The sequence below is a fragment of the Chelonoidis abingdonii genome, chromosome 1, assembly GCF_003597395.2.
Source record: "Chelonoidis abingdonii isolate Lonesome George chromosome 1, CheloAbing_2.0, whole genome shotgun sequence".
Classification (NCBI taxonomy): Eukaryota; Metazoa; Chordata; order Testudines; family Testudinidae; genus Chelonoidis; species Chelonoidis abingdonii.
In genome coordinates this window covers 30238684-30260939 of record NC_133769.1, presented here as the reverse complement: position 1 = coordinate 30260939, position 22256 = coordinate 30238684, and the positions used below count along the sequence as shown (strand labels likewise).

Here is a 22256-nt window from a genome sequence, read left to right as displayed (position 1 = left end):
TCAGTGCTTGAACTCGATGACTGTCTTGTACCCTCAGAACCTCCCCTCTTCTATGATATAGAGGTAGTTTTCCAAATAGTTAGCCTCTCTGCACATGCTCAGTGTAATCTGTTAGGCATCTAAACCTTAGTGTGTCTAACTGAGAATATCAGCGTGGAAGGCTACTGAGTAACAAAATGGTGGGAAATGCCAATGATCTTGGAGAACCTGGTTACTTTAGAGTGACCAGATGTTCAATTTTTGGGCTTTTTTCTTATATAGGCTCCTATTGTGCCCCACCTCATCCTGATTTTTCACACTTGCTGTCTGGTCATCCTTCTGACCTTCAAGGAAAACACTGGTGTACTCTAAATTGAGCAAGAGCTGAGATAGCAAAAACTGGTGATTTGACCAAGAGGAAGCTCGAGGAATGACCCCAAATGTGACTGTAGGGAATCTAGGCAAACACTTGAACACAGCCTGACAAAGTGCCCCCCCTCCATTAACATCACCTGCTCCTGAGCAGCTAGTCAAGATAAGTGACAACAACAGGTCTTTGCTGTGGCTTTGGAGCGACATGATGATGAAGAACTAAAGAAAAAACTCTTTTTTCAATACTATTTAGTTTGATTTCCTCCACAGGGTTGGTGAGTGCCATGCACTCTTTTGGGGTAACCATTGAGCATTTCAGACCCTGGTACGATGATCTGAGCCCTCTCTCTATCTGTGAGCAAAAAAGTCAGAATGTGCAACATTTCAGAAAAGCTGTTTCTGATGGGGTCTGCATCTTGGGGGTCCCAAATCTGAATTCCTGACTATATCCTGTGCCTCCTTAAGGCACACCACATTTCAAGGCAATCCGATTAACCATATGGATTTTAGACCACTTAGAACAGTCGAGCTTTAAACAGAAAGCTGATCTTAACTCTAGCAGAACTGTTGCTCTACTGTAATAAATATTACAGGTCTTTGACCATCCCAGTCATCAAGTCAGTTTAGAACTTCTCAATTTATGAAGGAGAAAAGAGTTGACATGTTTATACAACATATGAGGATTCATTTGTAAACAAAGACTAAAAAAGTGAAGATTTTAGTATTTGTGAACAGTAAGAGTATCCCTGTGAGATGGAGGGTGGCTGGCAGATTTAAGGTTGTTTATTGAAATGTGTAATTGTATTTAACGTTTATACAGTTAAGTAGTTTGAATTGGGAGTACTTGAATATTTCTCTACATCCTTCTCAGTTCACTCTGATAGCGCTGTTTTTTTTTTTTTTTTTTGTACTGCAATGTAAAGATAAATGTTAAGTAAAAACCTTTAAGTTGATAATTTCTGTCTAAACTTCATTTTGCTTTGGCTTTAAAATAATAAAAAAAAAACTATTGGGCTAATAAGGTGCTACAGAGCTGTGGTTTTTGTGGAACTTGTGAACTCAGTAGGAGAACTAGGAATTCATGAACATCTCTATCTCTGCCACCATATTGGAGGAACTGCGAGGGACCAGCATCATCTTTCTTTGTCGATTCTGCAGAGTTTTGGTCCTGGTTTCTCCTTACCTTGCAATACACTGAATTATACAAGTGCTGAACAATGCTTGGCTTCTGCCAGTTTACACTGGTCTATGGTGGAAGTTTGTACTGTACGATCTAGATTGGGGTGGGCAAAGTATGGCCCGCAGGCTGAATCTGGCCTGCCAGCCATTTTAATCCAGCCCTCGAGCTCCTGCTGGGGAACGGAGAATGGGGTTTGCCTTGCTCTGGCACTCCAGCTGGAGAGCAGGGTCGGTGGCCACTCCATGCAGCTCCTGGAAGCAGTGGCATGGCTCCCCTCTGTCTCCTACGCATAGGGACAGCTAGGGGACTCTGCTCTGCACACTTCCCCCGCCCCAAGAGCTGCCCTGGCAGCTCCCATTGGCCAGGAACTGTGGCCAATGGGTGCTGCAGGGGCGGTGCCTGCGACGGGGCACTGCCTGCAGAGGAGACAGTGCGCAGAGCTGCCTCCATGTAGAAACTGAAGAAGGGACATGCCGCTGCTTTCAGGAGCTGCTTGTGTAAGTTTTGCCCAGAGCCTGCACCTCTGAGTCTCCCCCTGTGCCCCACCCCCTGCCGCAGCCCTGATCCCCCTCCCACCCTCAAAACCCCTTGATTCCAGCCTGGAGCACCGTCGTACACAGGGCCACCTAGAGGATTCAGGGGACCTATGGTCCTCGACGGCGGGGGGCCCCCGCTTCGGCAGTAATTTGGTGGTGGGGGGTCCTTCCACTCCGGGATCTGCTACCGAAGTGCCTCGAAGACCCGTGGTGGGGGCCCCCTGGTGCTGAATTACCGCCGAAGTGGGACCCGCCGCTGAAATGCCGGGTCTGCAGCGGTAATTTGGCAGCCGGGGGGGGGTCCTTCCACTCTGGGATGGAAGGACCCCCCGCCGTCAAAGACCCGGAGCGGAAGAAGCTCCGGGGGCCTGGACCCCGAGAGAGTTTTCCGGTGCTTCCACAGTGAGTGAAGGACCCTACTCCAGAGGCCCCGAAAAACTCTCGTGGGGGCTCCTGCAGAGCCCGGGGCATGGGGCAAATTGCCCCACTTGCCCCCCCCGGGCAGCCCTGGTTCTGCACCCCAAACCTCTCATCCACAGCCCCAGCCGAGAGTCCACACTGCTAACTGGAGTCCCCACCCCAGCCCGGAGCCCTCTACCACACCCTAAACTCATTTCTGGCCCCACTCCGGAGTCCGTACCCCCAACTGGAGCCCTCACCCCCTGCTGCACCCCAACCCCAATTTTGGGAGTATTCACGGCTCGCCATACAATTTCTATTTCCATGTGTGGCCCTCAGCCCAAAAAGTTTACCCACTCCTGCTTTATATCCACCCTGACACTAAAAATAGTGTTTAAAAAAAAAAACAAAACCATAAATCTGAGGATTAATTTTGTCCTGCTGGTAAATGATTCTATAATCTTTTCTTGTTTTGAAGAGGGTATAAAATACACATCAGCAAACAAGAATTTTTTACTTGCCCTCTTAAAAGAAACAGGTAAAATGGCTCTCTAACATGTCAGGAAAAATACATCCCTGTGTGGACTTTTTCTGGTAATTTCCGTAGCCAACTTACAGGGAGATAGTGATATTGTTGACTTACTCTTAACTAAAGCAGCCTGAAATGGACATTTATGTTTCAGTTCTTTGTTCTAGTTTGATTGGATTTTCAGTTCCTCTTATGCATTGGCTTCTCTGAATTAATGATTTTTGCAGATTGTCTGTAGTCTTGCCAATGCCAAGTAAGTTCTGCCTTTGTACGTGTCTTGTCTCTTGCAATTGCTCAAACATGCATATTGGTTACATGGGAAATCTGTATGTTAAGCATGACAAGTTCAAAAACCCAGACAGTTGTGTTATCTGAATAGCCGTGCTGGGCATCAAACTGTGTTCTTGGAGTGCAGCAGACTATAAATGCTGATTTTGTTCAGAACTGAAAATATGTTGAGTCATGGTGCCGTGAATATAATTTCTTTCTTTGTTGTTTGAAGATGTTGTTACTTTAAAGCATCAATAAACTTATTTTGCCCTTTATGGTTTCATGTCTAGAAGGATTTATAATTTGAAATTCAGCAAGGTTCAGATGGAAATAGCCTTACTCACATCGAATAGCACCGTATTCTATATAGATTCTTGTACTGCACTTATCACCGTAGTATCAGAGCACCTTCCAGCAGTGTATTAAGCAATATGATTACACTTCTATCACATATTATTTGTGCTCTCATCCTCTCCCTAGGGGGAAGAAACATACGCAGTGGACTGTCTTGTTCTGGAAGGTGTTTTTAAAAGGTTGCTATGTATTAGAGAAGGCAAGGTCAAAAAAATGCACCTTCCACTTAGAGCAGTAGGTGGTGAGGTTTGTGATCCTCTTTAGTTCCTAAAAGAGTTCATGCCATGGTCTCAGACCAACCTCAGAGAAAGTTCTATCTCCTGCACAGACAAACTTTCCCCTTATTTTAGAGTTCAGTTGTTCTAGAAGAGTTTAGTTGTTGATGACAGTCTTCATCCCAGAGATTTAAGGAGTCTTTTTTAGATACCAGGGCCCAAGCCAGGGAGTGCTTTGGAGATAAGAATGGAGACCTTGAATGTGACTCTTTTCTATGGGAAGCCAGTGTAGAGAGTACAGGACAGGTCTGATGTGTTTGTGGTAGCCTCTGTTGCTGAGGAGATGCCCTGCAGTATTCTGTAGTAGTTGGAGTTTTCTGAGTGCTGACAACTTTATGTCGATATATATATGATATTGCTGTAACCTAGCCAAGAATTGTGGAATGTGCAAATAACTGAGGCCAGGCCGTCACTTGTTGGGATGGGATGGAGTCTCCTCTAGCCAACCGAAGGTGAAAGAGCCTTACTTGCTGATGTAGCTATTGAGAGCTTAGTATTAGCTAGAATCCAAGGGTGTTCTTGAACCATAGACCGAAATAACTAATTGTGGCTGTGTTACTCCTGGTAAAAGGTTCTGGTAATTTTGTTTTTTTGACAAATAGATTCCTTATGAGGCATATTAATACAGAACTTGCTGTAATTTATTTAAATTACAATACAGAACTATATTTCCTGCACCTGTCAGAAGCAGTGCACAGACTTGGGGGAGTCAGGGGTAACGGAAAAGGTGAGGGAGAGGGAAGGAGCCTAGGAGAGAACCTGGAGGGTGTTAGGTGTGGATAGGAAGTTTTTCTTGGGGGGGGGGGTCTGTGAGATGTCTAGGGTGTTGGGAAGCCTCCCCTTTCAGACCGGCTGACCCCAAGCCTCTCCATTTAGTCAGGCACTTTTGCCTCTGTTCCGGCACCCCTCATCCCCTTGGGTCTCTGTAGCCTCCCTCCCTAACCCCAGGCTCATCACTGTCACCCCACTAGCTCCTGAGCCATCTCCAGTCTGTCTCCCTACTAGCCATTCTAACCCCAGTCTGTGACACCCCCCCCCCCCGAGCAACTCTGTGTGCCCCACTTTGTCCTAACCTGGCTCTGCGGACAGGTGCTGTGATGAACTCTCCTCCTGTGGGATTCTGCACCACTGGCCAAAGAATTTTGTATTTTCCCTCATAAAAAACATTTTGTTAAGTATCAAAGGTGTAGCCGTGTTACTTCTGGATCTGTAAAATTAGTGAAGAGTCTTGTGGCACCTTGTAGACTAACATGGAATGAGTGTTCCTTCTTCTTTCCCAAAAACAGTCGGGGTTCGTATCCTACAGGGAGAGGTTACTAGCACATCGCCCTGTAATGGTTTTGATTCTTCTAGAAAAATCCAAAGGCACAGTAGTCTGTCAGTGGACAAGAGGTTACTAGCACTTAACCTTGTCCTTTTCCTTGCTGTCAGAAGGCACACAGCAGAGCTAGAAGAAGAAATGGCTAATCATCAGTAGGAGAACTTTCCGAGGTGGAGGGGTCTTTTTGCAGTGAGAATCATGATCCAGGCAGTCAATCTTTGGCTCCATGCTGGAAAGGCCTTATTAAGTCCTGCTGACTACCAACACCACTGTGAAAGTGCCACTGAAATTGCCAAAATCAGGAATTCCTGACTAGAAAGGACATTAAGAACTGATCCTGGTGAAGAAACAAAGAATTATACACTGGCAGGAAGAAATTTGTGGACCCATGCTTGGGAATGTGGTATTGATTGGATTTTAGGTTTATTCTACAGGCTGCGCCGTGTTTTGGATAAATCCTTCAGCATGTATAGCTCTCTCTAATTAGATTTTAAATAACAAGTACCCAAAAGAGTTTGTTCTGCTACTAGAAATTTTACCCATATTGAAACCATTCCAGTGATGAATAATGTAACCTGTACCTTATTGCAATACACCCCCTCCTATGCCATTAATGTCAATGCCTTTTGAAAGTACCTGAGATTAGTTAAAGGTAAACAACAGATGTGATAATAGCACTACACCAAAGAGATGTGTGTTAGGATATCAATGGACTGTGATTAATACACACTAGGGCTGCCATTAATTAGCACACACAGGACCACTGGGTTATTTCCTCTGGAAGAAGAGGGACTTGAACCAGATCCCTATGGGATGGGGCCAATAGCGAGCAGCCATTTGGAATATTATAAAAGCCAGAAACATGAATAAGAAATCAGGCCAACTAGAAAAGGCCACTACCGTTTCTTGTAGGACGTTTTTTTTTTTTTTTTTTTTTTTTTTTTTTTTTTTTTTTTTTTTTTTTTTTTTTTTTTTTTTTTTTTTTTTTTTTTTTTTTTTTTTTTTTTTTTCTTTTTTTTTTTTTTTTTTTTTTTTTTTTTTTTTTTTTTTTTTTTTTTTTTTTTTTTTTTTTTTTTTTTTTTTTTTTTTTTTTTTTTTTTTTTTTTTTTATTTTTTTTTTTTTTTTTTTTTTTTTTTTTTTTTTTTTTTTTTTTTTTTTTTTTTTTTTTTTTTTTTTTTTTTTTTTTTTTTTTTGGTTTTTTTTTTTTTTTTTTTTTATTTTTTTTTTTTTTTTTTTTTTTTTTTTTATTTTTTTTTTTTATTTTTTTTTTTTTTTTTTTTTTTTTTTTTTTTTTTTTTTTTTTTTTTTTTTTTTTTTTTTTTTTTTTTTTGTTTTTTTTTTTTTATTTTTTTTTTTTTTTTTTTTTTTTTTTTTTTTTTTTTTTTTTTATTTTTTTTTTTTTTTTTTTTTTTTTTTTTTTTTTTTTTTTTTTTTTTTTTTTTTTTTTTTTTTTTTTTTTTTTTTTTTTTTTTTTTTTTTTTTTTTTTTTTTTTTTTTTTTTTTTTTTTTTTTTTTTTGTTTTTTTTTTTTTTTTTTTATTTCTGAAGCTCAGCCTAACCCAAGTAAGGCTAGATTGGGAAATTACATGTTATGTTCCACCTTAGCTATGAACCCAGAAGTTACAACAGAGGTGGTATTGAATATCACTGAGGCTGGGAAGGCATTGCAAGTGGGATCTATTATTTAGAAATTCAGAGTTCCTGAATGACCAGCTGATGCCATGTGGAGTGATCTTGAGCACCGACTGGCCACTGCCTTACAGAACACAGCCAGGAGTACCACTGAATCTGGGGGCAGGGAGACAGGACTGGAGAACTTCTGGGTGGAGGTGTGGACATTCAGCAGTGCTCCTTCCACATTGGACCGGTAAGGGGGGTGTGGCTTCACATACCGAAATCCTGACGGGTCATGGGGAGGATGCAGTGGACTGGATTATTCACCGAGAACATCTGGAATGAAACCACCTGGTAACCTAACTGATTTATGTCAGTGCCCTTAGAATAACATCTGATATTTGGTTAGGAATAGGAAGTCAATGGACATTTGGCGTTAGAACCCTGCACGTTCATGTATCCATAAACTGAGGCCAGGGGAAGTTTTGTCACTGTTCATGAATAACCAGGGTAAGAGACAAGGAACTATCCTGACAGGACAACTTACTTTCAAGCTAATGACAGCTGTTTATGTTAAAACCACCACATTGTAAGATATACGTCTTAATTTCATTACAACTGGCAGCAATCATATTGTTTATTGGCCTGCAGATAGAATTTTGCAAGTAGCCCTTAGTTTCCAGATACCCTTTAATTGGACCAGGTTAGTACCTGATCGATTTCAAAATTTGCTTTCATTGTTATCAGAGGTTCAAAGAATCTCTGAATTGCAAGGGCAAATTCACATGCTTTAGAATATATATCAAGCTGAAAAGAATGCCTTTCATACAGCTTACAGAGTGTCTACTTTGTGTACTAAATATGATATATTATGCTTTGTAACCAAACCTGTACAATAAGCTCTCATATTATTGCTATGGGGATATTATTGCTTGCATTGTTAGTTAGTTTAGGAATATGTTGTTGTTGTTGTAAAAGACATAATAATAGTAATACCTTTCATGTCCATGCTAATCATTCGTGGGTGAATACATGCATCCGACGAAGTGGGTATTCACCCACGAAAGCTCATGCTCCAATATGTCTTGTTAGTCTATAAGGTGCCACAGGACTTTTGCTGATTTTGCCTAAGTGCTGCAGTTCTGCCTTTTGCCCAACAGAGGTTGCTGTGGCACTAGGGCAGCCGGCATGAACACAACTGGTGCACAGCAACCTCTGGTGGGCAAAAGGCTGAACTGCAGCATTTCTGAGGCAAAATATTTTTTACGCAGGAAAATACAAAATTATGCTAGACAGATGAATTATGCGCCTCTGCAGATGTGCAGAATTACCCCAGGAGTAATGTGTACCTTCAACTAAAGGAGACTACATTATACTCCTGAGTAGTCCCACTGATTTTTCTCAGTACTTACTTGTGTCTAAAAAGCTTCAGGATCTGGTCCAGATTGTGTGTAGTAGATTGATACATTTAAATAACCTGCCAGTTGACTTATGATCTGTACAGTGTATTTCTAAATATACAGTGTTTCACTTTATATAAAAAGATGTATCGGAAGTGGGAAAATTACAACTTTATATCAGATGAGTTGTGCTCTGATTGACTACGTAAAATGCCTTTCTTTTTACAGGTGTCCTTCAAATGATGCAGACTAGAATTAGTGCTCTACAAAGTACTGTTGACAGGTATGTCATTCATTATGCGATGAAAAGTATCAGTTCTGAACTTTTCCACTATATTACATTTCTAAAAAGTATTTCCTTTCTTAATAGAATAAGAGCGAAAATCGTTGATCCATACAACAAAATAGTGTCTCGCACAGCACAGCTAGCAAAGCTTCAGGTAAATAACATTATAAATTTACCTTTTTTTAACATTATTTTTCAAAATAATTCTTTTGCTTCCAGATTTCTTAAAGTGTTCGAGGGGGGAAAAAAAAGTTAAATCACTTACCATATGAAGAAAAACATCTTGGTAGAGACTTCAATTCCTCAATGAACTTAAATCCTTGTAATGCACTGGTGCAACAATTTATGGGTTAAAAGAGCAGTGCTTCATTTTGCAAGGCAAAATTCAGTTTCCTACTGTGAAAAGTAGGAGAGCAAAGTTGGTAGTAATTAGATTAGTGTAGTGGGGAGGATGGGGGAGAGTGAACTCTTCTAGAATCTGCTGACTTGCAAATGAAACCAACTATGCTTTTTTAGAAACAATATTTTCCCTCACACAGCCAGTAGCTCTTCCTTCCATGTTCTTTTAAACCCCATGTTATTCATTTAATTGATTCAAAAAATTGTTTCCTTTAGCCTCATCCCTGTTTTTTCAGGAGTAATATAGAAAATATAACCTCTCCCATTCTCATCTTGCAGTTGCTGCCACTTTCTAATTCTGAAGCTCAGTGCTCAAGGAGTTGTAAAGACAGTGAAAATAAGCAATCAGATTTGTTATGGAGATATGTTATAGTTAATATTAGGGCCGTCAAGCGATTAAAAAAATTAATCACGATTAAACAATAATAGAAACCATTTATTTAAATATTTGTAGATGTTTTCTACATTTTCAGATATATTGATTTCATTTACAACACAGAATACAAATTGTACAGTACTCACTTTGTATTTATTTCTGATTACAAATATTTGCACTGTAAAAAATAAAAGAAATAGTATTTTTCAGTTCACCCAATACAAGTGCCATAGTACAATCTCTTTATCATGAAAGTTGAACTTACAAATGTAGAATTACATACCAAAAAAAAACTTTATTCAAAAATAAAACAATATAAAACTTTAGAGCCTACAAGTCCACTCAGTCCTACTTCTTCTTCAGCCAATCGATCAGTTGGTTTATATTTTCAGGAGATAATGCTCCCATGTCTAGTTCAAAATGTCACCTGAAAGTGAGAACAGACATGACACTGTTGTAGCTGACGTTGGAAGATATTTACATGCCAGATGTGCTAAAAGATCCATATATCCGTTCATGCCTCAACCACCATTTCAGAGGATAAGCGTTCATGCTGATGACAGGGAAAACAGTCCAAAGCACGTGTTCATTTTCATCATCTGAGTCAGATGCCACCAGCAGAAGATTGATTTTCTTTTTTTTGGTGGTTTTGGTTCTGTAGTTTTCACATTGGAGTGTTGCTCTTTTAAGACTTCTGAAAGCATGCTCCACACCTCGTCCTTCTCAGATTTTGGAAGGCACTTCAGATTCTTAAACCTTGGGTTGAGTGCTGTAGCTATCTTTAGAAATCTCACATTGCTACCTTTTTTGCGTTTTGTCGAATCTGCAGCGAAAATGTTCTTAAAATGAACACCATGTGCTGAGTCATCATCTGAAACTGCTATCACATGAAATATATGGCAGTAAAATAGAGTCGGAGACATACAGTTCTCCCCCAAGGAATTCAATCACAAATTTAATTAACACATTTTTTAAATGAGCTTCATCAGCATGGAAGCATGTCCTTTAGAATGGTGGCCGAAGCATGAAGGGGCATACGAATGTTTTGCATAGCTGGCACATAAATACCTTGTGATGCCAGCTACAAAAGTGTCATGCAAATGCCTGTTCTCACTTTCTGGTGACACTGTAAATAAGTTGGCAGCATTATCTCCCATAAATGTCAACAAACCTTTTTGACTTAGCGATTGGCTAAATGAGAAGTAGGACTGAATGAACTAGTAGGCTTTAACGTTTTGCATTGTTTTGTTTTTGACTGTAGTTATGTAACAAAAAAAATTTACATTTGTAAGTTGCACTTTCATGATAGAGATTGCACTATAGTACTTGTATGAAATGAATTGAAAAATACTTATTTTTTATGTTTATCACTTTTACAGTACAAATATTTGTAATAAAAATAATATGAAGTGAGCAGTGTACACTTTGTATTCTGTGTTGTAACTGAAAACAAAATATATTTGAAAATGTAGAAAAACATCCAAAAATATTTAATAAATTTCAATTAGTATTCTATCATTTAATAATGCGAGTAAAACTGCGATTAATCGCAATTAATTTTTTTGAGTTAATCATGTGAGTTAACTGTCATTAATTGACAGCCCTAGTTAATATATGTTGAAGGACAGCATAATAGGGTGGGTGGCTCATTTTAATGCTGAAGGTGTATCTGTTTAGATGGATGGTTCATATTAATTTGGGCTGAGGGTGGGTGCGGGTACAAGGGCAGAGTATAGGTTGTTTGGTCTCCTGTACCTCTATTTCCATATGTTTGATATCAAACTTTATGTCTTGGTATTGTTCTCTTGAGGTTATTTCTCACTTAATGCAATCACAATTTAATGAAGAGTTTGGGGAATACTTTCTTTAATATAGGGATGGCCAAAGTGCAGCCAATTGTACTAAATGTGGCCCACACCATTATTTTCATCTTTAATACATAAGTGAAACCTGCAGAGAATATAGATATTGATGAAGAGAGAGGGACTGGAAGGGAACTCTTTTTAGTAGGTGTTAAACACCTTAACAATGGGTTTTTATAATAGTGAAATATTGTACAGTAGAACTTGGAGAGAGGTGTTGCTGTGCACATGCAGCTTATAGTTTGAAAACACAAAATCCTGAAAGGTAAATGAACTATTGTTAAATATTTGAGTTTCTGTTCATGCACATTTACAGTAGTTTCAATGCGTGAACTAGGAATGTATCTGTAAAGCTAGAGATTTACTTGTGTTATGGATGCTGTTATCCCCTTTGCTTTTTCTTGCTGTCCATTTGTAGCTTTTTGTCATCTCTAATATTATTATGAACTGCACTTTCGAGTTTCAAATTGATAAGCGTCTGATTTTTAGCTATGCAAACAGCACTACACTTGACGTTTCAATCCTTTTGGAATTGCAGCAGAACAACTTTGCTAAATCACAGAATGTTTAAGGGCTTGTTTCTACTACTGTCACTCGTATTAAGTAGTACTTTATTTTGCAAGTAACCCCATGATTTCTATGAGACTACTCGCAAAGTGAGGTATTACTCAGCATGCATAGATCTGGATTCTGCTATCCTTAAGTGTTTTAAAGCAGTGTTCTTAAACTATTGTACTGGTGACCCCTTTCACATAGCAAGCCTCTGAGTGCGACCCCCCCCCATCAATTAAAAACACTTGTTTGTTTATTTATTTAACACCATTATAAATGCCGGAGGAAAAGCGGGGTTTGGGGTGGAGGCTGACAGCTCATGACCTCCTATGTAATAACCTTGCAACCCCCTGAGGGGTCCTGACCCCCAGTTTGAGAACCCCTGTTTTAAAGTATAAAGACCTCTTTATAAACACTCCCTTCATGACATCATTGTCAAACTTCTAACCTCTCTGCTTTGTTGCTGTGATATACTTTGCCTTGCTCTGCCCCCACAATACCAGGGGCTTTAGCAGAATCACAAAGCATGCTTCCTCCTTTACATCATAAAATCCTCTTCTGAGCATGGTCTTACTTTTGCCTTTGCAGATCACAAGCTAAAGGGGGATTAACAGTTAAAATATGCGGGTGAGGTACATGTAGCTTAGAAAGAAAAGGGCAAAGAAAATGACCTACCTAACCAAACATTTCCACAACTCCTTTGAACAAGCACACGTTTATAAACTGCATGTAGTATGAATTTTACATTTTATATAGAAAACAAGACAAAAAATAGCACCATTTCTGTACTTAGATATGAGTAATAGAAAATATTCACAAATAGATACCCCGCCCCCCCAGTAAAGAACACACAAACTAAATATATTTGTTCTAAAGACAGGAAGGTGGTGGACACACTAAAACTGAGAACATGGCAGAACACTTAAAAAAAAAATCAGATATTCTGATTGCTCATAGGGCTGTATCTTGCACTGGAACAGCTACAGGCAAATCTCTGGTTACTTTTTGACTTTTTTTTTTTTTTTTTTTTTTTTGCTCTTATATCTAAATATAATTTTTTTCATTACTTATTTTTTCAGTCTGATAACTCATTGTGGGGATCAATTGCTATACCTGTGTGTGTATGTGTGTGTGTGTGTGACAAATAATAATAAGTAAGGCTGCGAGTCTGTCACGGATTCTGTGATCCTGGCCAGCAGCAGCAGTTTGGGTGTGTGGAAGGGGGCACAGGGCTACAGACAGGGGGTTGGAGATGTGTGGAGGTGCTTACCTGGGCTGAGGGGCTCCTTGGCCCCCACTGGCATGGCCCTGAAGCTCCTAGGCGGCGGAGGGGCCAGTGGCGGGGGGATATCTCTGTGCTGCCGGTGACCACAGGACCTGCCACCGTAGCTCCCATTGGCTGTGGTTGCTGGCCAATGGGAACTGCGGCAGCCAGTGCTTGTGGCAGGAGCAGCAGGGCCCCTGCCCTGACCCCTCTGCTGCCTAGGAGCTTCAGGGATGCGGAGCCAGGTAGGAAGCCCCTGCCAGCCATGCCAAACCCCCACCTCCAGCACCAGTGGGGTCCCAGGCGACTTCTCCAAGCACCTGCAGCACCCCCGTACCCGCCCCCTGCCCGCGAGAACCCATGCCACCCACCCAAGTTTTAGTCATGGTGGGTATTTTTAGTAAAAGTCATGGACAAGTCACGGGTCTGTGAATTTTTGTTTACTGCCCATGACCTGTCCATGACTTCTACTAAAAATACCCATCACTAAAACATAGCCTTAATAAGTTAATACAAATGAAATAGGGTTTTAGTACTCAATATAAGCAATCTTCTAAAGATTGCTATTTCCTGTTCTTAGGGTTCACATCTGGCTGAATTTTTCTGTGAATATTCCGTTTTAGTTAAGTCAAAAAGCAAAATATTGGCATCATACTGTACTTTTGAAGCACATTATAGTCTACAAAGCTGCTGTTTCATTTCTGTTGCTGAAATTTAGTTCATAGACTGTAAAAGATAGAAATATATGTGGATTAATATTTTTCTAATTAAAGAAGCAAATTAATTGAATTACAAATATTTAGTAAGTTACAGTAGTATGATCCCCACATGACTTCCATTATCATTAATGGGAGTCACGTGGGGAAGCCCTCTGGCAACACTGAAAAAAAATTACTCTTCAAGAAGTCTATTGCCAAAAGCAGTGAGGTTTACTGTATTTTCAGTTGTCTGGATTCAGTGGAGCATCCCTTTGATTTTTTCTTGTTGTGTCTAGGTGTTGAAGGATACTAAACTGAAAATACCTTTGCTTTTGTCACTTTGTGCTAGCATCCAGAGGGGGAGTGACTAACAAGCAATACTTTGGATTTTCTCTTACATGATGCATTCATTTGTGTGGGTGTGTGTATCTATGTATATGTACTTGCATGTTTGATTTCCAAAGAAATTAAATAAACTTCAATTTACGAAACATTATGTACTCTGCAATGTTGTCAGATAAATATTTAATAAGTTAAGTAATTAATACTTTTAACTTAATTTCATCTTGACTTCCTTAAATTAAATGACTCAAAAGATCCTCTCTTGGGCAAGAGATATATATTCCAGAACCACTCCACCTTCTGTCATCTTCACAAACCTCTTATCTGTCTCCATTATTCACAATTTTGTCATCATACTTGTTTCTGATGTCTGCAAATCTGACAGTTTTCACTGCCACAACCTTGTAGTTTTTCATTGCATGGATTTCATTTCTGATGAAATCTATACCATTTCTTTGTCTTTTCTTGCATTGAATCTCTAAGTCCTATTTCTTAAGATTTCAGCAGGCCCATAATGTTGCGTGTACGATATGCCATGATCACACCAACCTAATCCTATGTGAACTGACCTGGATCCTGGATCCTCAAGATCTAGTTTATAATTGCTCTCCTTTTTTTTTTAAAACCTTCCATGTTCCTTTTTACTCCTCTTATTTTTAGTACTACCTCCTATCTGTTGTTTCATGCAACCTTGCCACTGCTGGTGCGAAAACCTTCCCCTCTGCATCTCATGCCATCTGGAAGAACCTTCCTGGATCTCTCCATTTCATTTAAAAACTTGTCTGAAAATAGATCTCTTGTGGCTTGGATGTATCTCTTAATGTTTTTCTCCTTCTGCTTTTTACACCTAGAAGAGGAAAACCTGGCTCAAGATTTTTCTGAGAACAGTCAATTAAAAAGCCAGGAACCTATTATAAGTGCCTCAAAAGTCAACAGTATTGTGTCCTAGATCAATGTTAACAAAGGGAAAGCAAAAACATATGCAATAGTGTTTTCTGAATAAGATATACTTGGATCTTACTTCGTGCCTTCCAGCCAATCTCAAAACACTTTACAAGATTATGAATTAAGTTGGCTTAACAATTGGCTGAACAAAGGTTTTCATAGATTCTAAGGCCAGAAGGGACAATTATAATCATCTAATCTGATGTGCTTTACAACACAAGCCATAGAATTTTCCCAAAATAATTCCTAGAGCATATGTTTTAGAAAAACATCCAAACTTGATTTTAAAATTGTCAGTGCTGGAGAATCTGCCATGATCTTTGGTAAATGGTTGCAGTTGTTAATTACTCTCTCAATTACAACTGTATGCCTTATTTCCGGTCTGAGTTTGAGAGTAACCATTCTAAAATTCTTTCCCAAAATGGAGTGTTGTAGATATTCGGAGAGTACATGGTAATACATATATTGACTGTTTTGGTCAACCTTAAGATTTATCATCTCCTGAGATAGAACAAAACAAAATCAATATTTGTTTTTTTGTTTTGCTTCTGGTCAAAACCAGAATAAAAAGCCAGTATCCGCTTTATACTGACATGGGTAAACTTTTCTATGAAAGACATTATACAAAATAAAGCTAAATTGTCTTTATGTATAAGATGTGATATAACTTTTCAAGTGTTAATATTTCACTTTTGCATAGCAAATAAAATCAGAGGCTTTTGAACAGCACCATGTGCTGTAGCATTAGTAGTTAAAATAGTGAGCACTGTTGTATAAAGTCATAGAGTACTTATGAACAAATTATCATTATTTATCCGTGTCCATCTAACTAACCACTAGGTCTCTGATTCTGCAAATGCTTGCTTGTGTGTTTTTTATTTAACTACAAGCATATACTCAAGAGTTTCCAGGAGTGGGGCCTGAAACTATACATGGTTAACATTGAATATTCACTTAAAGCCATAATTTCCACACAGGCAGCCTGTGACTTGCTGCGGAGAATAATACGCATCTTGTATCTAAGTAAGAGACTTCAAGGACAGCTGCAAGGAGGAAGCAGAGAGATAACAAAAGCTGCCCAGAGTCTCAATGAACTTGGTGAGTCCTCTTAGTTATTTTAGTGGAATTTAAGTTTCTGCTCATGAGAATGGCAGTTTTAATTTTTGATAGTGTGTTTTTTTGTTTGTTTGTTTTTTAAAAGATGAAATTAGAGAATTGTCTATTTCCTGATCTGAATTAGAGACCAAGTTTACACTACAATGTAAGCACTAGGTTAGTAGAACTTGAGTTAGTAAACTCTGTGTTCATTAACTTAGGGATTGAGCAGCTACACTCACTTGCAGCTGTAGGTTAGGAATTGTTGAACCCTGGGTCACAACCTTGGTGCCCACGTCTACACTGCACTATGCAGGCCCACATCCAAATGTACATGTCACAGACTTCCTAACACCCTCTCAGCACATGGCAGCTCTAGCCCTTTGTTGATGGTGCAGTGTGGGAAAATTTGACTATCCGAAGGACAAAGAAAGTTGGCACGTGGGATACTTTTGACAATTTCCCAGAGCACAAGTCCAGTGGGGCTGTGTCTACACTGCAAAGGAATAGAGTTTGAACCCTAGGTCCCAGCTTGAAACAGACTTGAACCTTTCACCGCCATAAGGTTCTAGGATCTGGGTCCGAGCCCTGGAGCATGATTTGTGTGTCGACAGGAGGAGTGTTAGGCTTGAGCCTGAGTTTGAACCCTGGGCTTATCTTGTAATGTAGACATACATTTTTCATGAGGTTTACCTCGATATGGTTGACTAATTACAAGAGAAATCTTCTGATAATGAGTTACATGTTGGACAAAGACTTACTTAGGGTAGCTAATTTCATATCAACCTGTGACTACATGGAATACCTGCAGAGAGGGAAGCTAATTTAGCAATAATGTTGGCTTTTGAGAGCCATTATTCCATTGGGTTTAGAGTATTTTGAATTAAATGTATTTTGTTTCTTTAAAAAAATTAGCCAAACCTGCGGCCTTTCTGAAAGTCATTTTAATCTCTCAGATCTCAGTAATAGCTGTTGTATACAAAATCTTAGCAGCTGTTGTTATTTCTTCTTTGATTTAATGGTATTCAAATTCCATCTTCTAAAAATAGAATGTGGAAAGACTGAACAATTAAGCATTCAGAATTATTCTAAGGTTTGTTGCGCATATTTGTCATTGCTGATCTTTTCATACTCTGTAATCAAAAATTATTAGATAATAATTGTCTTTTTATAATAGATGCTGTTATGCAAATGAAAGTCTATATTTATTTATTTGTTGGTTAGAACAATTGGATGAAAATGTTTAAGTATCAGCTATAATGTTCTAAGTTAGAATAGTGAAGAGTACAAACCCATTATCTTGCCAATGAATCTTGTGTTTCAACCAGGTCTTAAGCAAGTAGTGAGTGGGATTAATTTGAATTAAATAATTAGTTAAAAAGAATATGTTAATTGGGCTTTCAAATTTTTTAAAAAAATTTAAAGTAGTTTATACCATCTGAGTATTAGCTCTATACTTTCTTTTTAAAGCTCTCTGGCTGTATCACTCACTATCTTTCTATACTACTTTAAGTGATGTGCAAGACCTTGTCAAAGGACTTTCAGAAATCTAATAAATACATTCACGTAGGTGTCACTGTTCTCATATTTCATGTCGAATAACTACAGTCTTTCCCTAATGCTTATGAAAGTCTACTAATATGTTTTCTCTAAATGTGGTACTTGAATTGTGTGCCCTGGTTAAGTAATGAGTCTCACTTGCTAGCAGACAGAGGGTGGAATCCTGGCACCATTGAAGTCAGTGACAAAACTCCCCTTCACTTCAGTAGAGCCAGGATTTCTCTTCAAGTGCTTGCTACAGTGAGTAGTTTCTGTGCATTATAGCATTTGCAGATCTGAGTCCTTAGATACTAAATATACCCATAGGCTTTTCTGACCATTTCTGTGTTTTAGCATTTACAGAACATTGATTTAATGTGTGGGTTGTTTTTTTTTCTGAATTCAAACTAACAACTGTACCACTGAATTTGTGACCAGATGTCTCCATTCATGAAGGTTTTCAGCGGGTCTTGATTTAAAGATCATTACTCAGTGGGAAGAAAAAATAACATAATAATCCAGGGGTGGCTCTAGGCATTTCGCTGTCCCGAGCATGGCAGGCAGGCCGCGTTCGGTGGCTTGCCTGCGGGAGGTTTGCTGGTCCCGCGGCTTCAGCGGACCTCCCACAGCCGTGCCTGCGGGAAGTCCAGAAGCCGCGGGACCAGTGTACCTTCTGCAGGCACACCTGCGGGAGGTCCGCCGAAGCCGCGGGACCAGCAGACCTCCCGCAGGCAAGCCGCTGAAGGCACCCTGCCTGCCGCCTCCGCGGCTTGCCGCCCTAAGCACGCGCTTGGCGTGCTGGGGTCTGGAGCCTCCCCTGATAATAATAAAAGCAAGTCCTAAATGTTAGGTGGAGATGGTTTAAAAAAATTCCTACTTTATCAGAGGAAAACTAGACATTTTTTTCTACTCTTTTAAGGGTTTTATTAAGGTGGTGGTATTCCACAGCACTTCGAGGCAGTGCAAAGACTTATTAGGAGATGTATAGTTTTACTATGGAGATATCGGTAGCAACTGCATATTTAAAGTTGTAATGAGATTTTCACTTAAAACAGGTCTAAAATCTTTCGCACTTGAATGACTAGATTTAGTCTCAAAATTCGACACAATAAATCCTTTATAGGACGATATATATAGTGTGTCATCTTCTTTACCAGTTTGTGTGCACAGACTAAGTCTCTAGATATCTAAAAAATACTAAATTCCCTTGTAATATATATTTGCATGTAGAAATTGCCATATTGGATCGGGCAAGTGGCCCACAGCAGATGAGAGGGTTTTTTTTTAAAAAAAAAAAAAAAAGGCCAGAGTGGACAGCTATTGAATAACCTGCCAATGAATGTGGTGTTTAGTTTTAATCCCATCAATTATTTTATTCCCTAATGCATAAGGATTTATCTTTCTCGTTATTTTAAAAATATATGTTATCCATATTAATATCTAATCCTTTTTTGACTCTATTGAACTCATTATCCATATTAATATCTAATCCTTTTTTGACTCTATTGAACTCTTGGGCTCTGTTATTTTATAATATTTCTCTCTCTCTTATATAAATACTGAATTTGTCTGTTTGATCCCATATGTATGTAATACTTACTCTCCCCAAGAGGGGGGAGAGGATGACCTCACTTTATACACATTTGCTGGTTGGTCTGGATGAGCAAGTGGGGAGCACATGCTGAACCCTTTAAAAAGATATAGCAGGAGTTGCTCTCACTCACCCTTGGCCTGCTCTGGTTGGTTGGTTTTATTATTTAGTCTTTTTGTTCTGAAAGGGCTTTAACAAGCGGTTGCAAAATGGTCATTGGGTGAAAGGCAAAGGATTGTCATCAGTCAAAAACTGGGTAAGAGACAGAAGGCTACTGATAGGATTACATGGTTAATTTTCAAAATAGTGAAAGATTAACAACTGGATACCCTTACATTCTCAGCTAGGTCTCAAAGGGGGAGAGGGCAGTGAGTAGTGGGGTAATAATTTAGATTATAGTTACTTAAATTAGTCAGGACCAGAGAGGACTGTGAGAAACTTCAGAGATCTAACCAAGCTAGATGAATGTTCGGTGTGATGGCTGACAAAGTTCAGAGTTAGTTCTATAAGAAAATTAACTGTTTTTCCACTTTTGTGCTTGTAGAATATTAATCATAATTCTCAGGTAACCTTTTTTTGTGGTCCATATGTTCCCTATCTTCACAAAAACACAGGAAGTAGAACATAAACTAATTTACAAACTCTTCAGCTTTTGTAGAGCTACAAAACCTTTGAATTTTCTCTTGACTGAGGTGCCAACCCCTGTCCCAGAGCAAGGGTCTGCTTTCTGTGCAGCTGATCAGATATGTGAATGTTTTGCAGAAGAGAACATTCATTCTTTCCATACAGCCCCCCTGTGGCTTTTTCTAGGATTTTCCTTCCCACAGCACAACACGATATGTCTTATTACTGGTACTTAAGAAGTCCTGAGCTAAGGGTGCACCATGGACCAAAAACCAAGAGGCTATTACAGATGTTATCATTTGATTCAGCAATGTTTTCCTGTTTAGAAGAGGAAACCAATGCAAAAAAGATAATGGAAGATAAAAGGAAAATGAAGTATTTTTAATTGGTTCATATTTAAGAATAATTTCTGTACCAGATGTGGAGTCCTGATCTTCTATTCCATGCTTATTTTATATCTCTGGGTCAGCATGGCTTTGTTCAGTCTTAACAATTTATCATCATGGTATTTGAACAAGTCTTATTACAAAGCTTTGAAAAGGAAAGCCTCCCTGCTTCTAGCTGGACAGGATTTACTACCATGGACTAGGGAAGTGAATGGGAAAAATATCAATGTCCTAGTGCAGGGGTAGGCAACCTAAGGCACGCATGCCAAAGGTGGCGTACGAGCTGATTTTCAGTGGCACTCACACTGCCCAGGTCCTGGCCACTGGTCAGGGGGGCTCTGCATTTTAATTTAATTTTAAATGAAGCTTCTTAAACATTTTAAAAACCTTATTTACTTTACATACCACAATAGTTTAGTTATATATTATAGACTTATAGAAAGAGACCTTCTAAAAATGTTAAAATGTATTACTGGCACGTGAAACCTTAAATTAGAGCGAATAAATGAAGACTCGGCACACCACTTCTGAAAGGTTGCCGACCCCTGTCCTAGTGAATGAAGTTCCCAATTGTAGTTGTATAAGCAGTGTGGACAGCTACTCTTACAAAACCAGGCCCTGTGACAACTTCTAGCTGTGATTCAATGCAGAAGAAAATAAAAAAGACATGTACGCTAAATAAATTCTCTAAGAGGATCAATTGCTTTACTGGTACTAAACAGACAACTTTGAAATTAGACATTTTTGAAGCTATGCAGAGTCAGTAGAGCACAAAATACTGCTTGTTACTGAAGGAATAAAAATATAAAATAAAGAGAATTTACCAAAGCAATAGTATTATCATCGGGTAAGAAAACCTTCCTGTGCATGAACAGGAAAGCTCAGTGATATATAGGTTGTTTGGTTTTTAAATTAAACTGCTTGATGTTAAATTTACTGCAGGGAAGTTGGGTCTCTGGGAGCCATGGCTAATGACATGCTGCAGTCTTTGACTATTGTGATTAGAAAATTAAATTGAAAAGGCACAGGCCTTTCCTTATCGCTCTTGCAGATAAAATCATAGATAAAGAAACTCCTGAAAGACCTTCTGCTTTAGTTCACCTCTCTGACCCAAGTACTTTTTGTTTCAAGCCTTCATTATGTGATTAACATTCAAATTAATTCCAGAACAGGTCGCCATGTTGCTTCCATTTTGCAAAAATTTAATGCCCACAAACTATGTCAAAAGTAATTAGGCTAAGCAACATTAATTTGAGGGAAGGGTGGCACTGGACAGCTGAAATCAAATGCCATATTTCTAAATTCCTTTGCACTGCTTGCAGGTTAGTGTTTTGTTTTTTTTCCCCCAGTTCTCAGGCAGCTGACTCCACTGGTATTTGAAAGAATACCAAATTACTTTGCAAAATCTAAATCTTTTTGGGGATGGTGATGAATAATGTTTTGTTTGTCCATACACAAAGTACTGCTCATCAGTATTCAAGTAACACATGAATAATGAAGACCTAAATTGTTGTATTAGGTATATATAGCAACTTAATTTATCATTGAGATTTCATACTTAGGTCTGGTATACACGAAGACATTAGGTCGGTATAAGTACATCACTCAGGGTTATGAAAAATCCATACCCCTGAATGATGCAGTTAAACTGACCTGACCCCTGGTGTAGACCACATTAGGTTGATGGGAGAATTCACCCATTGACCCAAGCTTCTGCCTTTTGGGGAGGTGGTTTATGTATCCCTCTGGGAGAACCCCTTCTGTCAGCGTAGGTAGTGTCTTCACTGAAGCACTACAGTGGCACAGCTGCAGTAGTATTTTAAGTGTAAACAAGCCTTCAGTTGGTATACTTAGCTCCCACTTCTGGCTCTGGCCTCCAGCCTCTGACTCTGACCTATTTCCCTACTCTGGATGCTTGTTCCGGCCACTGGGCAAGACTGCCCACAACTCAATCCCTAAAAGATTGTGATATTTTTTTCCCCAGGATTAAGCTTTTGGTTCTCATAGATGCTCTAAGATGCTTTGACTGTTTGTTTGCTAAAATCCAGTGTATTCAATAGAGTTTTAT

At 39.0% G+C, this 22256-nt stretch overlaps 1 protein-coding gene across 1 annotated transcript in view; it reads left to right on the top strand.

Annotated features, from left to right (window-relative positions):
- The window catches only part of COG5 (component of oligomeric golgi complex 5), a 380013-nt gene that overhangs the window by 10764 nt on the left and 346993 nt on the right, over positions 1 to 22256 (top strand). The window contains 3 exon segments of the mRNA XM_075064882.1: positions 8458 to 8512; positions 8600 to 8669; positions 15931 to 16051. Coding sequence (XP_074920983.1) covers positions 8458 to 8512; positions 8600 to 8669; positions 15931 to 16051 — 246 coding nt within the window.